The 20,587-nt window shown below is 38.4% G+C and overlaps 1 protein-coding gene across 1 annotated transcript in view; it reads right to left on the reverse strand.

Annotated features, from left to right (window-relative positions):
* The window catches only part of ppp1r37 (protein phosphatase 1, regulatory subunit 37), a 183,841-nt gene that overhangs the window by 102,199 nt on the left and 61,055 nt on the right, over positions 1-20,587 (reverse strand). The window contains 1 exon segment of the mRNA XM_028793010.2: positions 2,592-2,689. Coding sequence (XP_028648843.2) covers positions 2,592-2,689 — 98 coding nt within the window.

Genomic DNA, 20,587 nt, shown 5'->3' on the forward strand with positions numbered 1-20,587 from the left:
TGGTTTCAAGTTTAATGCTTTTATCACTAACACCCATTTTCATTTGCTAATCGAGGACTGTGCCATGACACAGGATTGTATTAAAGTGAAAATCACAGCAAATGTCTAAAAATACCTTATTAGCAAAATACCACAAAATGTACACACCATAAAGCAGACTTTGGGTTTAGACTTGAACCCACATTGCTAGATCCATGTGGTAGCAGCACTTATGTATTGCTTCATCATGCCACCCCAATCAATCAATCAATCAATAAATACTGTCCAAGTGTTAATTAGCACATGCTAGTAAGAATTTCATTGTACTATGTACACCTGACAATACTGTTCCTACAAACCTAAGAAAAGCATAAGAAACAAAATGGTACATCAAAGCTTGGTTTTACACATATTTTATACTTCAAGCGTGGATGAAAAGGATATTACATGAACAGTGGATCAACCTGGACTGTCAACATAAGGATTGACGCACAACAAGAAAAAATTTAAATGAAACCAAATGTCATACCTTATGATAGTACATTACTTGATCACTTTTTTATGCATTTCTTTAAATTTATAATTGTATTATTATAGAGTAAACATCATCAAAAGCTACTTATCTGCATATCTGTTCCAAAACAAAAAAATGTTCAACAACCTTTTCAATTTATTAATACAATAATTTAAAAAATATTCACAATGACATTTCTAATGTGCAGTGTGAATGACTTGCATGGCCCTGTGTGGATATTTCAGCTTTACTTCTTGCTATATGTAGGGTAAAAAACAATTAAAGAATATGAACCTGTATTTTTTTTTTTTTAAATTTTACCTACACCTTGTGTGCGCTTCCCCCAAATACACTATCAAGAAATGTGCTTACATACCGAGGATAAAAATTTGGATTTGCTCACACTGTCATTAAAGGCAACATGACTTTAGCCTTAAATGGATAATTTAAGTGTATTTGGAAGATTGGGTTTAGTGTTAGTAATTCTGCTGCAGATACAATACTGTCTAGTTTGAAATTACAGATATTCATCTCCTTGAATTATAGTGCTGTAAATCTCAATTTAATCAATATCGTTCGTGATGGCTGTATAATTTTACCCTTAACATTTCCTTCTGTCATGAATGCCGACATGTTTAGCAATGCAAAAATTCAGTTTTACAGTATGCAAATAAAATGCACACTTCTCAGCTTCACTAAAAGCACTGGTGTTCCACTTTACTCTCAGTTACTATCCATTAAGTCAAAAAAGAAATAATGAACTCTATAAAAATCTCTAATCAAAAGAACAGCAATATACTTTTTGAAAATAATGCAGTACTTCATCCATGAACCTGAAGAACAGAAAGCTTTGGCTTTGTCAGTATAAAACAGCCTCTAATTCTTTGACGTAGTCTTTTAATGAGAGTTATTTACTGTGAATAATGTGTGATTGACAATAATATTTTATTTCTTTGCTGAAATGATATTCTTTTTTACCAAGGTCACAGCAATTTTAAATACTATCAGAAAAGCAAAGACAAGATTTCTTTGAACAAGCAAAAAACGTGATAGTTAAGTTTGCAATAGTCACAACTGTGCATTGTTTTTTAATACATCTCTGTTTAACCTAAACCCATATTGAGATAAAACTGTTAACTGTGATCAGTGGAAAAAAAATATTACAAAGGCATATCAGTAAATCTCTCTTGGTAACTATGTGCGTGTCTGATTATGAAAAAAGCGATTATTGTTTATTATCGTGACAGATTTTTGGGTTAGCAAACAGGTGAAGAAAAAAACGAAATGGACCCAGTATGGCCAGTCCTTTGTTGGAAAAGTTCACAACAGAAGCAATGTGGCCAAGCAGCTTCTACACGAGTTAATTAACTCACATGGGTATGGAAAGAGACACCCAAAATAAAAGGTGGATAAACAGCAGCTAGATTGTCATTTATCCTATATTTTATAGAGCTACCTGAGAGTGTACACCTTGGGAATTAGATTAACTTCATGGACATAGGAGTACAGGCAAAAAAAAAATAATAAAAAAATAAGTTTCAGTATGGACACAAAATTTGTATATTTTATTAAAATATTTTTGCTGAATAAGTGAATTGAAATCATATAAATCTGAAACTGCATGGCCCCTCTAAAAACATTAATTTTTCATACACATAATCTTAAACATTATATTTTGTTTTCTGTTTTGAATCTTTATTAAATGTTTTACTTAGATCCCATTTTAAACGTTTTGTATTGCTTTGTATGCTTTTAAAAATAACTCTGAACAATGCCAAACACAAGACACAAAGACTCAGTCTGAAACATGATATATAATTTATTACATTTGGCTTTGACCAATACTCTAACCCATTTTCATCTACAGTGCCAACAAAATTAAAATAGTTTTCAATCCAGTGCAGGGAAACCATGGTATTCCATCAAAACCAATCCCAGTAGAAAACTGAAATTTTCATTACCTGTACTGTAGTAATTTAAAAAAAAATGAACGATAGAGAATATTTAAATAAATTATTTAAAATAATGAGCTGTATCTGCATGCTATATTATTAATACAAGTGTCTGGTACAGTATAGCTTCAATCATTCCTACCTACCTGGATTTGTTTCAGTAGCTTTGGAATAGGCTTGCAATTTAGTTTTTGACAGGCATTTTTGTAAGCGGTGACAATCTCATCCACAGTCACATTTTGAGCTGGGTGGAAAAACAAAAACAATTTAAACATTTCAGAGTTGCACAGCCAATTGTAGAAATATAACAGTAAAAACACTTCAGATGAATCAAAGTCCACATGAAAGCAAAGCACTCTAATCTGAGACAACAAATTTATTTATCTAGGAGTTATGCTTTGTAATAATACTCTGCAGAAATTGCATGTTTTTGAAAATGCCATTTTAGACAATGAGTCTGAAAATAAGAAAACAGCAATATATTAAAATTAAACTTTAGGTTGAGAACGGAATGAAAATTTCATTAAGATAAATGTGTTGCCTTACAAATTATACGTGACCTACGCATCATTTCATAGGACATCTACTTTATCTTACTGTTTGATTTTGACAGAAAATCTTGAAAAGCACCTCCACACAAAACATGACTAACTGCCTTAATTCAACTGTATACTGTGTTTACTAAAAGACGTACACTTCAAGAGATGTAAACAATGATCAAAACTACCAGACATGCAGTGGCCGAAGAGGTGGAAATCACAATAAAACATCATTTAGTAATAAACTGGGGCACAACCATATGCACATGAGCAGCCTTGATGCATGGCATAACTGGAATTCACCAGGAGGGATACTGTGCAGAGTCATTCCAAAAGCACTTCACCGATTAAATATGTATTTAGTGAAAGGGGATGGCAAAAGAATATGCTTGCTGTTACTCTAGTCAAACCACTGGGTTACCAAGAGTACACACTCAACGGAAAGACATTGTCATCATGAAAGATACTTGCCCAAGTGAAGCAGAAAATAAAAACTGCAACTTGGATCCATGAAGGAATTCTCAAAGTGGAATTTGTAAGGAAATGGAATTGGGAGATTATTTGCCACTTAGAACTATAGATTTCACTTGGTGTAAATGGCCAGGTTGCTGCTGGGAGGTCAGACTCTATTCTAGCAGCATCAAAAGCAAGGCAGGAACCAGCCCAGGTCAAGAAGGAGTCTTCATTACAGGTACCCAACTCAAACACACTAAATTGACACTATGTGAGTGTGTTTGTATCAGAAACTAACCGGTACATTTGCACAATATGGGTAAAAAACAAGAGTAAATACATAACCTGGCTTTCTGGGCACACATCAACTTCTTAAACCAGCATAGGTTACAAAGGTCATTTTTCTGAAGCACTTGCATGTCCACCAGAATGAAAACAAGAAGGGCATATGTTATCATGTTACTATAACCATAAAACATAATTCTTTCCTTACTAAGCTATATTCCTTGCTAGCTTGCTTTATTCTCTCTGCTCACTCATACCATACTTTTGTCCACATCTATACCCTACTAAAGCAAAGATGATATAAATTATTTGCTCAGGACTGAATATTGAAGTGGGAGAAGGAAATTAACTGGCAGCTTTCTAGTTTAAAATAGAATTCCTTAGCCACAAGGACACACAGCCAACAAAATACATTTGTTAGACCTGGGAAAGTTAACACATTAATCTTTAAGCGATTAATGTGGCCTGTTTTTTAACGTGTTAAAAAATATTGTTGCACCCAGGGCTGACAACAAGGCAAACGCCTTAGGCAGTGCTTTGGTCAGGGCGGCATTTTCATGTATTTTTTTTTTTTTACATTACAAAACAGTAATACAAATAAGTTAAGTGTGTTCCTAAAAAATTACATACACATCCAGTAGTGTATTTATATACTACTTTTAAAAATTGTATGTCTTTTAAAGGTTTAACATTACGCTGTTCATAATGATACGACTCATGTCACTATGTAGCACTGGTGTTCATTTTCTTGATTTATACATACTGACATAGCTGCAGCGGTATGGGGTGTTGCAATAGAGAAAAGTTGCAAAAATTACGACCTCTGAAAGAAGACTAAATCAATGTCACAAGTTATTTTTAGAGGCATTAAAACCAAAATAAGTCTATAGTACATCTGTATTTAACGCACCAGTCTGTCAGCTAGGTTACAGTGCTGACTGCCCTAATATAATGACAAAATTCAACAAAATAGAAGTGTAATGATTCAAGTCTGCAGTATCAATGCAAAATTACGCAAAGAACGTAACAAAACCACCCAACTAAGGCACAGTGTCCATTTTTATGTGAGATAGCAGCTACAGAGATATTTTTAGCATGCCAGGAGCAAAGGTGTAGGTAGAGCAGGGTTTTCCAAATGTTTCTCTGTGGTGGCACACTTTTGTAACCCAGAAATTCCCAGGGTATGATTATACCAACCACAAAAGCATCAAATCTATAGATGTGCTAAACTGCCTACAAAATGACGATCACAGAGCTGCTTTTATGTTGGCTTCTCCAGGTAGTCCCATCCTGCTCAGACAGGTCTCGACCACCTAAGGAGTATGCCTCTCTCAAGTCAGGATCCAGGGGCACTACACTGTTATTTCCATGGTCTACCAGTTAAATAACACTTGTGTAGGGTATAATTATCAAGTTGCTGGTGGTGAGGATAGTATTTATGGAGTTTTAACAAAAGTTTTAATGTATGCCCATTTAAGAGATGCTTATACTTTCAATTAATTCAGTCTTCAGCAGTGCACTCAAAGTCAACAGTCATTGGAATTGTCTAATTTTTATTTTGACATGATAGTGTCTCATATGCTATGCCAATTTGAAAATTAATACATTGGTCTCATTTTCTTTCTACCTTCTTTTCAACTTGCCTTTTAGGAAGGCATTCAAAATCAGGTTGTACTTGCTCAAGTACAATTTTGTTAAAAGTTCAGGTTTAAGGTCATTGCGTAGATAAGTTTAAACGATGATTCTACATTAAATTTGTAATTCAGTGTATATTTACTTCATGATTTAAGTATTTTATAATTAAATACTTTAAATGTTACATGCAAATAATCACAATTAATTACATACATTTATGAACTAAATTAGTTAATTTTTTTTTTAAATCAATTCCCAGCCCTGTGTGTGTGTGTGTGTGTGTGTGTGTTAGGGATGCACCGATATCGAAACGGGTATCTGGTATTGGCCTCGATACCACATTTTCTAAAGTACTCGTACTCGTTAAAAGTCCCCCGATACCGGGGACCGATACCACGGTCTGAGAAATGTCTATTTTTGAGCGGCGTGTAAGGGGTTAATCACAGGCACCGAGTGCCCGCCCCCAGGCCCCGGCTGCAGCTCAGAGCGGGGAGAAGGCGAGGCGAGACATGTCAGCCATGTGGAACTATTTCAAAGTGAATGAAGACGACAAAACAAAGGCGGACTGCAAATTGTGCTCAGCGAAATTGTCCAGAGGAGGCTCAAAAGGTAGCGCATTTAACACAAGTAATTTAATCAAGCACCTAAAATCCCAACACGACAACGAGTACAAAGAGTTTACCCACGCTTCTAAACCAACACAACCCACGCTGCAGCAAACTCTTGCAAGACGAGAGAAAATGTCCAGAGACAATCCACGTGCTGTGAAAATAACACAGGCAATTATCGAGTACATTGCATTGAGTGACCAGCCACTCTCGGAGGTAGAAAATGTGGGATTCCTGCGTCTCCTCCATGTTCTGGAGCCCAGATATGATGTCCCAAGCCGCCACTACATGACTGACAAGGAGCTGCCTAAACTACACGACTTCGTGAAAAAACATATCCACAGCCTACTGCAAGCCTCCTCTGTGTTTAGTTTCACCACGGATATTTGGACAAGCAGTGTTAGCCCCGTGTCACTAATTAGCCTAACCTCCCAGTGGATAGACGAGAGTTTCTTGTTTTTTTTGTTAAATTATATGACTAAAGCTGTTACCTGTAAATTTAAATCATGTTTTTATTAAGTACTCGGTATCGGCAAGTACTCGGTATCGGCGAGTACTGAAATGCAAGTACTCGTACTCGTTTTCCAAAAAAGTGGTATCGGTGCATCCCTAGTGTGTGTGTGTGTGTGTGTATATATATATATATATATATATATATATATAAATGTGTGATATTGATAAAAGTAATAGATTGAAAAACTGCAATCAGCTGCATTATTAACAAATATAACAACAAAGGAAAAGTGATGTATGTTGCTTTCAGAAGTCACACACTGTAGGAACAGCGTGATCACTGACAATCCATGAAAATGGAAACCAGCTGTTTTGAATTCTTTTGTTTGCCGATAAACTAGGAGGAACAGTATAAAATTCACAAGTCTGCTAAACCAAAAATATAAATCCTAAGCTTTATTTCTAAACTTATTGATGATTTGAAGGTGCTGTGATTTGTGATGTAGCACACAGTAGACTGTTAAAGTAGTGCCTTACTGACATGAAGGGTGTGTGCTCTTGTAGTGTAGTCAATGTCACTTTGCACAGAATATTTAAATCTGTGTATCTGGCAAATGTACATAAAATACATACAGATTTCTAGTCTTTCTAGCTTTTTTCCTTATTTTGCAGGGTGCTAATGCATTGTGTATCTCACTCTCTTAACAACTCTGCTTAAAATGGCTACAGCTCAAAATAGTACAATTTCTGTGGCAGCATTAAGCTTTTGGCATGTTGTGTGAACAGAACGGGAATGCAGTGTGAGAGAGATATTAAGTCTGGAAATATTTTTGGTAGATGGTATTTTTAATGTGTTTGAAGAAGGGGTCATAGAAAAAAATACTTTCTATAATGGTACTGAAAATTTTTAGGAGACCCTTCTTCAAACATCACAACTTATAGATATACAGTATATACAAACACACACACACACACACACAAATTTTGCTGTATAGAAAAACATTTGAACTGATACTTCATTTTACAAACAAACAGTTCATCTAAGGGTCAATTACATTTAACTGTTCTTGAAATAAGGTCAACTACCACAATTCATAGTTTTAAGTTTTACTAAACAAGCACTTTTGTTCACTTGCATTTTTGTTTGAGTGTTTAAATTTTTCTATTAATATTGTTTATACTGTGTTCATTTTATTCTTGTTTATGTATAAGTTATTGATGTTTGTATGTTGGTGTACAAGTGTTTATGTATGTATAACATTTTCTAGTTTTATATATACACACACATACAACACATACATATACACACATACATATAAATATATAATTCTTTATGATGCTTTTTTCTCATTATTATCTTTTATTCTATGTAAACCACTTTTAAACAACTGAAAGTTGATCAATATGCTAAATAAACAACCTTTGTGCTCAGTTTCAATCATGAAGCAGACTTATGGTAAAGATTAAAAAAACATTAAAAAAAACTCCCTGCACTGTACCAATTTATAAAAGCTGAAAAAGAACTGTAGCATTGTTATAACCAGTAGAATTTTTTGATCAGCCTGCTTACTTTATTTCATGACACAATGACACAAATGTAAAAATTGTTCCTGAACCTGCTTAATGCAATTCGAGAGGGATGAAGGAGGAGGTAAAGCTTATCCCATCAGCATCAACTACAAGGTAGGAACCAGCTCTGCACAGGGTGCTAGTCCATTGTACAGTCTACATATGCACAAAGCAACAAAACTTCCCGAGGCCTATTTTTAATCACTCATTAACACAGAACACACATCTATTCTTAGGGTGACAGTGTATCTCAGATCCTCTCACAGCAAATTATAATCGCTAATTAACCCAACACACATGGCTCTTTGGGATATAGGTAGAAAACTGAAGTTTCAGAGGAAAGATCCCAAGAAAACATGGGGAGAATGTGCAAACTATAAACCAAGAGCATGATTGGTATTTTTTCTGGTACAGTGGAACCTCGGTTCACGACCATAATTCGTTCCAAAACTCTGGTCGTAAACCGAGTTGGTCATGAACTGAAGCAATTTCTCCCATAGGATTGTATGTAAATACAATTAATTCTTTCCAGACCGTACGAACTGTATGTATATATATATATATATATATATATATATATATATATATATATATATATATATATATATATATATATATTTATTTTTTTTTAGTTTTTAAGCACAAATATAGTTAATTATACCATAGAATGCACAGCGTAATGGTAAACTAAATGTAAAAACATTGAATAACACTGAGAAAACCTTGAACAACAGAGAAAACTAACAATGCAATAGTTCGCGCTATAGCGCTACCAACCGCTGGCTAAAAACACTTTTTTTTTTAATGAGTTTTAAGCACAGGGAAATAAATGAACATTTGAAAAATCCGTAATTTAATAAACCACCAAGAAAAGTAACATTGCAACAATACAGGCTACGAACCGATCACTGTAAATAGAACTGAAAACAAAAACAAGCCTTTTCTACCTTATGCGTCCCTCGCTCGCGCTCTCTCTCTCGCATGTCTGTCTGTGTGTGTGTGTGTGTGTGCGTCTCTCTTTTGCGAGCCTGGAGCGCCTGTGTGTGTGTCTCTCTAGCACGCTCCTGTGTGTGTGTGTGTCTCTCTAGCGCGCTCCTGTGTGTGTGTGTGTCTCTCTAGTGCGCTCCTGTGTGTGTGTGCGCCTCTCTCTCCCGCGCCTGTGTGTGTGCGTGCGTCTCTCTTTTGCGAGCCTGGAGCGCCTGTGTGTGTGTCTCTCTAGAGCGCTCCTGTGTGTGTGTGTGCGTGCGTGCGTGCTCCTGTGTGTGTGCGGCTCTCTCTGTCTTGCGCTGCCTGTGTGTGTGCCTCTGTCTCTCGCGCTGCCTCTGTGTGTGTGTCGCGCTCTCTCTCTCGCTCGCTGCACAGGAAATGCACAGGGAGAGACTGAACATGTACAAACCAAAAGGGAACCTGGCTTGTTCGTATACCGAGTGTGTGGTCGTGAACCGAGGCAAAAGTTTGGCGAACTTTTTGGTCGTAAACCGAGTTGTACGTGTACCAAGATGTTCGTGAACCGAGGTTCTACTGTATTTGGTATCTGGTACACTGTATTAATCCCTGAGGAGAAATTGCCTTTTTGCATGACCTTTGAAGGTCAGAACGCAGGGTCAGCCATTGTACAGCGTCCCTGGAGCAATTTTCAGGTTAAGGGCCTTGCTCAAGGGCCCAACAGAGTAGGATCCCTTCTGGCAGTAACAGGATTTGAACCAGCAACCTCCCAAATACCAGCACAGGTCCTTAGCCTCTGAGCCACCACTCTGCCTCCACCATGAAAGGCATGACAAAATTTCCTTGTGTCAAATTTTACAATACAAAATGCCAGCAATATGCAATGTAGCCATGTATTGTTTATTGTATGACCTTATCACATGGCTGAAATGAAACACAAAGGTAAACCAAAACATTTTGTGTCGAAACCATCAGATTTAAAATGTGATTTAAACTCTAGATGTGTAAGAAAAAAAGATTGCACTTTGGCAGAAATATTATTTACCGTCTCTATAATGATGTGAAGGTGAAAATTGTTGGCACACATCACAGACCTCACTATATGTGAAAGTGGGCAGAGACTGCAGAGTAAGGGTATTTAACACATGCGATAGCCCATATCACAGTATTTTTGTTTTAGGACAAGAAAAATAACTAATCATAGCTTTTTTTCTTTTATAATTTGTTATGAAAGGTGACATTACCTGCAAGGTAGGTTCATAGAGGCACTGGGAGAGAAACAGCTGACCAGTAAGTCCCGACGCAGAAGGAAGCATCACTGGCCATTCAAGCCAGGCATGAAGAGGCCAGTCATGTCTATTGAACCCTCAACCACCACCATGCCAGCAACATGGTGTTACTTTGTGCCTACAGAGGAAGGAAGTCCAATTTAACACGCGTGAGTCACGGAAGATACCAGCATGAAATGGAGTATGCAGCTGTAAGAGAGTCAAAGTCTCGGAGAGTGAGAGAACTGGAAGTTTAGAAAAGTTACCTGAAAGTGGAAGATGTGTGAATATATGCCTGCTAGCAGATTTGCGCGCATGACTGAAGAGAAACAACATACAGGGCATCCATCTGCAAAAGGAGGATGTCGCAACAGGCATCACTGTCGCAAGCAGAGATCTTTGAAGATTAGCCAGGTAGTCTGCACCCGGCATATAAAACTGAATCATGCCCATCTGGGGTCATCTTTTGAGCGGTGAGTGAGTGAAATACAGTACAGTCTTTTCAAAAGCATTCTTGTGAATGTATTATATGGATGGATTTTTCCAGTCTGGTGTGCTTGTGCCATTTTTCTTCAATTTTGTATTTTGGATAAGTGTTCTTTTTTCATCTCCTTTGATTCCTGTCATATATCTAAAGGAGGAGGAAAAATAGTTTGTGTTTCTTACTTTTTTTTATACACCTTTTGATTTAAGAACCATAGTACATATCGTTAATATTCTGTGTCACTGCAGGGGATTGCTTTTTTATTGAGTGCATGACACTATTGTGCTGATATTGTAAATAAAAAATATGATTTTATTTTTTTTAACATTTGCTTGGATCTGTGTCCACCACTGATCTGAATGGGTATGTCTACAGATGCCCAGAGTTTGAAGGAGCATGTAGAGTGCAAGTACAATAGGCATCACAACAAACACTTAATTTAGCAAGTCCCATCCATGGAGTGGTACGGCAAATCACAATATTGTTTCATAGATGCTCCACTCCATCCACAGGCTTGTTTTCAAATTGATAGGGACTGCTAAAGAAAAAAACGATTCATTGTATTGGAATAGTTCTCTTGATGGTTAAGAGAGCAGCAACCTGCAGATACATGAACAAGTGCCTGAGTCATCGATGCACCTTTCAGTGATACCGATTCAGAGACAGAGGATAGAGTACAGTATGGAGGAATGAAGAATGAAACAGCAGTGAATCTTGCACTGCTCTCAACTACAGTCTTCTGGTATGATGGAGAGAGAACGCTTGCTTTTCTGGTCAAATCATACATCTGCCCCTGCTATGTCTGTACCCACTGAGTGTTTCAACAGCAGAGGAAATTGTCACAGCAGGGAGGACTAAACTTCATGTAGAGTGTGGACATCCTCATGTTTTTCAAAGAAAATTTAACATTGTAAGCTTTTAACAGATCCAGTCAGGGCCCACAGGTAATGGTGTCAGTAAGGCATTCTAGCCAGAGATAAAAGTTCAGCAATAGTTGAGCAATGTTTGATGTTAATTCGGGAAACAGAAAGATAAATGTGAAGAGGTTTCCACTGTAATAACTTTATAAGTTTACTAGGGGGCTTCGCTAGGGCTGCAACACAAAAAATCGTTGACGCGGATTTATTATTGTCGACGTGTCATAAACTGAACCTTCAATAGAGGCTCCAGTAACAAAGAACCACATTGGTTTTTGTAACTGCAATGCACTACATGAACGTCTGGGGGCAGTATCGTTTGTTATTGTTTGTCAAGGCTGCACACAGTCCTACCAACGAAGAACGAAGTCTGAGGAGAAGAAGAATGTAGAGGAAAATAAACGTGGTTGCAATGGCGAGTCGCATAGAGGAAGGGGAAGGAGATGGAAAAAAATTGAGACAGAAATTTTCTAAAGTGTGGGAGCACTTCACTGAAAAAGAAAAAGAAAAAAAAAATTGAAGGCAAAGTGGAGCTTTGTTTTCACGGCAGCACCACCGCGATGCATGAGCATCTGAGACCGCAAGCATCCTGGAGCTGTGATACTACCATCTCTTGAGAGGTAAGTTTTAGCGAGTAAAGTTATTGTCCCGTGTTAACGTTGATGTTTGTACTATAATGAGTATATCAAGGTTTCGACAATGATAGTTAACCCTTAAACCGACATATACATGGGGGTTAATGCACCCCTGGATGCCAAATACTTTTTAGCTGCACTTTTTAAGTAAACATCACAATTTACAAAGAAAATGTGAAATTTTATTGGAACACGTATTTTTTTTCACAATTACTGCAACACTGGTCATTTTACACATTGTCAATGAACTGTAAAAACTATAAAAAAAAAAAAAAAAAAAAAAAAAAACTACTACAACAATCTATTATTATATGTCCAAGGTGCAACTGAAGTCATTGGTGAAATTCAGTAAATCACTGAGCCAACTGCACTTGAACTGGCTGCACACAAACACACAGAGGTAAGTGCCGATGCTTGCAGGCTCGTCTAGTGCAGAGGCTGAATCCCAGAGACAGTGGGGCTGCAGTTCTGCTGAGGCCAGCAGTGGTCATGAGCTGGCTGCTCAATGAATATACTGCTTTGACTAATCACCTCCGGCGTGCTGGCAAATTGGTCTGTGAAGCAAATATAGCCAGTCACGGGGTTCAATCAATATACAGTACATCGGCGAATATACTTTGCTCCCGCGTGCTGGCACATTGCACTGAGAAACAACTTTAGCCGGCTCCAGTGGTTTAAGGGTTAAGTGAATATAGAGTTAGGTTCATAAATATTTGGACAGAGACAACTTTTTTCTAATTTTGGTTCTGTACATTGTGTTAAAAAATGCTTTAGTTGCCTCACATTTTTATGCAATCATTTTGTTCACCCCACTGAATTAAAGCTGAAAGTCTGCACTTCAACTGCATCGGAGTTGTTTCATTTAAAATTCATTGTGGTAATGTACAGAACCAAAATTAGAAAAAAGTTGCGTCTGTCCAAATATTTATGGACCTAACTGTAATTTCAGTTATGCTTGCTAACGTGTTTGGAGCTCTAGTAAACGAGTGAATAGGAGTAGCTGAGCCATCCTAGTTTCTTTTTCTTCTTTTTTCATATAATATTTGAGTTCATATTAATAGTAAACCATCTTTAACTAACGGTAGGTAACTTGTGTTTTGGAGTATATCAGTAATTAGCTTGTTACATATTTAGTCCGTTATTCTTTTTATTTTGGCATAATATAGTACATGATGTGATAAACTACAACACTTTTCCTTCAGAGTGTGATGATTAAGACATCTTTCTCTGTCTGCAAAATCATTCTTGTATATTCCTGCTACGTCTACTCCCTCGGAGTGTCTCTTCTCAACAGCTGGGAACATTGTCTCAAAGAAGAGAGCCAGCCTCACACCAGAGCATGTCGAAATGCTCATGTTCCTGCAATCAGGAATATGAACTGAATCTTTTATAAACTGTACATTATTGTTTTATTTTATTTGAATTGAAACTTTGTTTAAACTTTTGGACTTTAAAACATACCAGTGGCCATTTTTGGTTAACTTAAATGCACTTTTTTTGTTTAAAGACTATGTGCACTTTAGTTTGTATTGTTTATTGTATTTCCTTTTTATTGTGATGGTCACACTAATAAAAAAACATCTGATTATTTTCAAATCTTTATGTTTCACTGGTTATTTTAATTTGATTATTATTAACTTTAATCGTTAATGCAGAGACATCAGGGTGAGATTCACAGGTGGACAGACGTGAGAAGATGAGGTAAGACATGCACTGGAGCCCAGAACAGGATGTGCAACCACAGGTCGCAGGCATCAAAATAGTCAGGCATGAAATAATCGTAACTAATCAAAAAAACAAATTGAACGATAGTCGACTACCAAAATAATCATTAGTTGCAGCCCTGGTCCTAAAATGCTGAATCTTTTAAATGAGGTCTGTGAGACATGTGTTTAATGACTTTGCACCATAATTCAGGATAGGTTTCTCTGTTGGGAATTTCAGCACAGACAAAACGATCTAAATCATCAGCAGTTAATAAATTTTTTTTTCAAAGTAACCAATAAATGCATGTGGGGTAAACCCCATACTTTTGACATTGACATATCTCCTACAGTGCATCCGGAAAATATTCACAGCGCATCACTTTTTCCACATTTTGTTATATTATAGCCTTATTCCAAAATGAATTAAATTAATTTTTTTCCTCAGAATTCTACACACAACACCCCATAATGACAATGTGAAAAAAGTTGAGATTTTTGAATATTTATTAAAAATAAAAAAAATGAGAAAGCACATGTACATAAGTATTCACAGCCTTTGCCATGAAGCTCAAAATTGATCTCAGGTGTATCCTGTTTCCCCTGATCATCCTTGAGATGTTTCTGCAGCTTAATTGGAGTCCACAAACCAAGCATTAAGTCAAAGGAATTGTCTGTAGACCTCCGAGACAGGATTGTCTCGAGGCACAAATCTAGGGAAGTTTACAGAAAAATTTCTGCTGCTTTGAAGGTCCCAATGAGCACAGTGGCCTCCATCATCCGTAAGTGGAAGAAGTTTGAAACCACCAGCACTCTTCCTAGAGCTGGCCGGCCATCTAAACTGAGCGTTCGGGGGAGGGCCTTAGTCAGGGAGGTGACCAAGAACCCAATGGTCACTCTGTCAGAGCTCCAGAGGTCCTCTGTGGAGAGAGGAGAACCTTCCAGAAGGACAACCATCTCTGCAGCAATCCACCAATCAGGCCTGTATGGCAGAGTGGCCAGACAGAAGCCACTCCTTAGTAAAAGGAACATGGCAGCCCACCTGGAGTTTGCCAAAAGGCACCTGAAGGACTCTCAGACCATGAGAAAGAAAATTCTCTGGTCTGATGAGACAAAGATTGAACTCTCTGGTGTGAATGCCAGGCGTCACGTTTGGAGGAAACCAGGCACCGCTCATCACCAGGCCAATACCATCCCTACAGTGAAGCATGGTGGTGGCAGCATCATGCTGTGCGGATGTTTTTCAGTGGCAGGGACTGGGAGACTATTCAGGATAAAGGGAAAGATGACTGCAGCAATGTATAGAGACATCCTGGATGAAAACCTGGTCCACAGCGCTCTTGACCTCAGACTGGGGCGACGGTTCATCTTTCAGCAGGACAACAACCCTAAGCACACAACCAAGATATCAAAGGAGTGGCTTCAGGACAACTCTGTAAATGTCCTTGAGTGGCCCAGCCAGAGCCCAGACTTGAATCCGATTGAACATCTCTGGAGAGATCTTAAAATGGCTGTGCACCAACACTTCCCATCCAACCTGATGGAGCTTGAGAGGTGTTGCAAAGAGGAATGGGCAAAATTGGCCAAGGATAGGTGTGCCAAGCATGTGGCATCATATTCAAAAAGACTTGAGGCTGTAATTGCTTCCAAAGGTCCATCGACAAAGTATTGAGCAAAGGCTGTGCATACTTCTGTACATGTGATTTCTCAGGTTTTTTTTTAATTTTTAATAAATTTGCAAAAACCTCAAGTAAACTTTTTTCACGTTGTCATTATGGGGTGTTGTGTGTAGAATTCTGAGGAAAAAAATGAATTTAATCCATTTTGGAATAAGGCTGTAACATAACAAAATGTGGAAAAAGTGATGCGCTGTGAATACTTTCCGGATGCACTGTATATTATATATATATATATATATATATATATATATATATATATATATATATATATATATCTTTGCATTTATTTGACAGTAAAACTATTGCAACCATTCTATGATCTGCTCTTCACAAACTGAGGGCACCGTGGCGGATGTTAGCAGATTGCTGGCCAACCACAAAGCGTTACCTGGTAGGTAACCACCCACACTAACAGATTGTGACACAGACTTCGAATGCCGTGAATGTAATTACCCCGATCTACATGCTGTCAAATAAACGAACCACACGCCGTGGCACAACGTTAGGGGCATCGCCTCTGACGCTGACGTCCGAGGTTCGATTCCCGAGAGGGAGTGCAGTGGAGTGTGTACACCTGATGAGCCCAGAATGAGGGCGAAACACGTGTCGTGTACTCTTTGCATTTATTTGACAGTAAAACTATTGCAACCATTCTATGATCTGCTCTTCACAAACTGAGGGCACCGTGGCGGATGTTAGCAGATTGCTGGCCAACCACAAAGCGTTACCTGGTAGGTAACCACCCACACTAACAGATTGTGACACAGACTTCGAATGCTGTGAATATATATATATATATATATATATATATATATATATATAAATATATATATATATATGAGAATATTGTATCATGAACCCTGAATTGCAATTATGAATTTTATTGTGGGCTGTGTGATTTGTCTTATACGTAATGATGGACTGGTGAGGCAGCAGCTCTAAAAAATTACAATCACAAAAAGGAGTTCTCAATCCATAATTTCAACATACTAACATTTACATTGCTATCTATGAATACTTTGGCTATATTCATAAGCAGTTTGGATATATTAGGAAAGGTTAAAAATAAGTCTAATGTACTGAATATCACATGTGTGAGTATTTATGAACATACAGGCTTTATGGAATCATCTCACTTTCTGTTTACATTTTCATTTCAGACGAGCACAAGCTTTTAGGTGATTCTTAGAGTGTCTGTATATATGTACAGAGTGAGTAGTGTGGGCTGTTTGTCTCTAGTTTTTCTATTATAACTATCTCCTCAGAGACTTCAACCAACATGAAGACCACAAAACTGCAGTAAGGTCCATTCAATCTTCAGCAACTCAAACTCATCTACCTTAAAAAAGGAATGAAAAAAATAAAATATCGCTAGCTATGTCAAAGAAACAACTCAGTTATTATATGGTATTTGCATATTCAGGTGTTAGTAAGGTGAGGAAAAATGATAATTAAATATTCCCTCTCAACAGTATTTTTGTTTCACATTCTATCCTCTATTGACAAGGAAGTCCGATTATGTAATTGCAAAGCTTTACTATCTTATCGTAATCGTGCAATAATAATTCTCGATTTTTTATCTGTACTAGTGGGCTTTGGCCCCTGCTCACTTCGCTCGCCAACCCCTAACTTCCAAATAACCCCCCCACTTGTGCTCTGCCACTTGCGTTGTGAAGAGGGGGGCTGAACGCACCCCAAGGAGACACGGTCGCTCCTCTGAAATCCCCTCCTAAACGGTGATATAATAGGAAACAAATAGTTTTTTTTTTTTTACCTCCTCCCTGCTCGATCAGCTGCTGACTTGCTGCTGCTGTCATGCAGCATGATCTGCATCTCACACATCACACTTCTGTCATATCACCTATGTCCATATATTCAATCTCTTTTCGCTTTTACTTTTTCATCAATATCGCATTGAATTTTGATTCCGTGTTTGGAATTACATCATTACAATGCAACGTAGAACTGCCTGCGAGTGAATATTGTTTCTCTCTATAAGAAATGTGTCTGACAATAGCACTCACAACTGAGAAATGATTTCTCTCGCAGGATTTCACTTTCAACAAACAATAAATCTTTTAATTCTCGCGGATACGCCTATTCATTGGGAAGAAATACTACTTTTTTTTTTCCCTGATGGCAACACAAATTAGACGATCTACAAGTCTCCGACTTAAAAGTTTAAATCTAAACAATATATTTGATCTCTTTTCGCTGTTCTGTTATTTCACCAAGTGATAATTTCCGTTTGTTTGCGCTAATGCGATTTTTACTATCCTTTTTTTAAGCCTTTCAAATTTTCGTACTTCCATTATCTCTAACCAGCTCTGCATGTGTACCGTGCCAATGTTTTTGAATTTTTTGTCTTTTATTTCCAGCCCCGGGCGTGGTTATATTTCTTGGCACAAAGACTCGTCTTGCAGAATGTGAAAGTGTCTCTCTGAGAAAATCACGTTTCGTCTCCTTCCAACATTCCAAATTTTTTTTTTTTTAATAGAGCAATTTGAAATTTGGCAGAGTGAGTTTCCTTCTAATTAGTTATACTAAATGATCTAACTAGATTTCAATGTTCCACTCAAATAGAATGCAAATGACAATAGCATGTAGATTTAAACACAAGATTGTAGGAGCCAGATGTTAGACTTTGCTGCACTCCTAAAATGCAAAATGAGTGTGATGCATTTTGAAAAGGATCACAAATCTGAAATCTGGCCCGATAGAACAAAAATCTCTGAGGGAAAACTCTGCATCTTCAAAAAAGTTGTGTTGTCGTGCCATGTTATTGTAACTTAGGAACTTACTTGTTGTTTTGTTGTCTGTCAGAAGTAGCATTATGTTGAAAAGAGGGTACTTCACCTGTTTGACAGGAAGTTAAAATGAAACACATTTAAGTAAATACTACCTGTATGCTCAAGCACATTCAGCACTTTCAGTTCAAGAATTTCAAGGAAAGCACTCCAATTTACTGCTCTTCTCAGACTGAAAAAGCACATGATTTAGCACCTCACTTTTTGAAATACATTTTCATAGGTTTAAAAGAATAACCTTACCTTAGAGTTAAAATTATAACTGGAGAAGGCCGATCAATCTATATATATAATTCACTAAGCCAGGAGACAAGTAGCCGACCATTGAAAGCACGCCGGAAGGGGCGTGGAGACAAGTAGCCGACCATGGAAAGCACGCCGGTAGGGGCGTGGATTATATAATTCACTAAGCCAGGAGACAAGTAGCCGACCATGGAAAGCACGCCGGAAGGGGCGTGGATTCACTAAACCGCCGACAAGTAAGACGCCAATGGCGCACGCAGGAAGGAGCCACGCCCACCAACTCTTAGACCATTGGATACGACGAAAAAATCACAGTCACGCCCACCAACTCGGACGCGACGCCTCGAAAAACATGCCATCATTTCTGTTTGTCTGTGCCACATTCCACTTGCAGCTCTGAGCTACGTTGACTTTTCATTAGTCAACCTCAGTGGAATCTTGGTTCACACAGAGGCAGCGCGAGAGACAGAGCCGCGCGCACACGCACACACGCACACACACACACACACACACACACACAGAGGCAACGCCAGAGAGAGACAGAAGCATACACAGGCAGCGCGTGAGAGAGAGACGCGCACACACACACAGAGGCAGCGCCACAGAGAGACAGAGGCACACACAGGCAGCGCAAGAGAGAGCCGCGCAATCCTTTAAAACTGAAGTTAAAACACAATAAAGGAAGCAGTCTTTAAAAATTAATAAGTCCTGTGCCTCTTTTTCATTAGCGTCTCACCTGCTTCAGGCCCTGCAACAGTCGAGACGCTCTCTCTGCAGCTGACCTTCTCTGTGCCTGACTCCACTACTGTCAGTCGCCTGATTAAAAATGGCCTTTTCAATGTGAGCTATGGACCCGCTTTACCACAGGAACACATTGCCTTCGAGCCTGCTCTCGCTCACTCTAACGTACCGGCTTTCTCTCTCTCTCCTCACTCACTCACACACTGCACAGGGGAGAAATGCCCGAAGCACGAGTCTACACTGTGAGTGCGATGATTATTTATTTAAAAATGGGCTTTTGAAAGGGAGCTGTGGACCCGCTATACCACAGGATCACCTGTGACATTGCCTTCACATTGTTTTCCTTTTATTTATAATCCTGTTGAACAGATCAGACACCCAGGCAAACAACACTGAATAATCAATAGCTCCAACTACTTTGCCCGCCCCCACTCCTCACCTGAGTCAGTTTCGTCTCTGTTCAGCAGTGTTTGCCAAACTCGGTCCTGGTGAACCCCTGTGGCTGCAGGGTTTTGTTCCAACCAGATTCCTAATCATTAATGCCGGTGAAACTCATCCGGGATAAGTCGGTTTTTTAAACGCAGCCGTGTAGCAGATTAGTCTAGCAAGATGTAATAATCCGAGATGAATGCGCACCCTCGCGCTGAGTGAAAAGCCAATATATATTGAGTCTACAAAACATGATCACCAAGTCTTTGATAGGCTGCAACAAAATGATGAAAGAACGGGCGCATTTTTTTCACACAAGCTGAGTGAGTGGGTGTTAGTTAGTTAATTAGCAACTCGAAGGATTAAAAAACATTGAAAAAGCAGCGCAGATTGGTTTGCAGCGTGTAAAACAGTTTGTTTGTTGCGGATAATTTGCTATCCACACAGGGACGAACCGGGAAGTGAACCCACAATCTTCCACTGTCTCCTTACTGCAAAGCAGCCGTACTACTACACCGCCACAAGGCAGTTAAACAATGCACCGGGCCACATGTTCATTTTTTCCCCTGTGCTTAAAAGACATTAAAAAAATGTTTCTCAACTGTGACTCCCGAACAACTCAGTACGCGAAAAGCGGCCAGAATCGCAAACAACAATCAAAACTCTACGTGACTCACAGGTAGTGATGGGCCGTTCTATACTAAGGTTTCGACACTGTGTCGAGCTTTCGAAGCACTGCAGATTTTAAT

The sequence above is a fragment of the Erpetoichthys calabaricus genome, chromosome 1, assembly GCF_900747795.2.
Source record: "Erpetoichthys calabaricus chromosome 1, fErpCal1.3, whole genome shotgun sequence".
In the NCBI taxonomy this organism is placed as follows: Eukaryota; Metazoa; Chordata; class Cladistia; order Polypteriformes; family Polypteridae; genus Erpetoichthys; species Erpetoichthys calabaricus.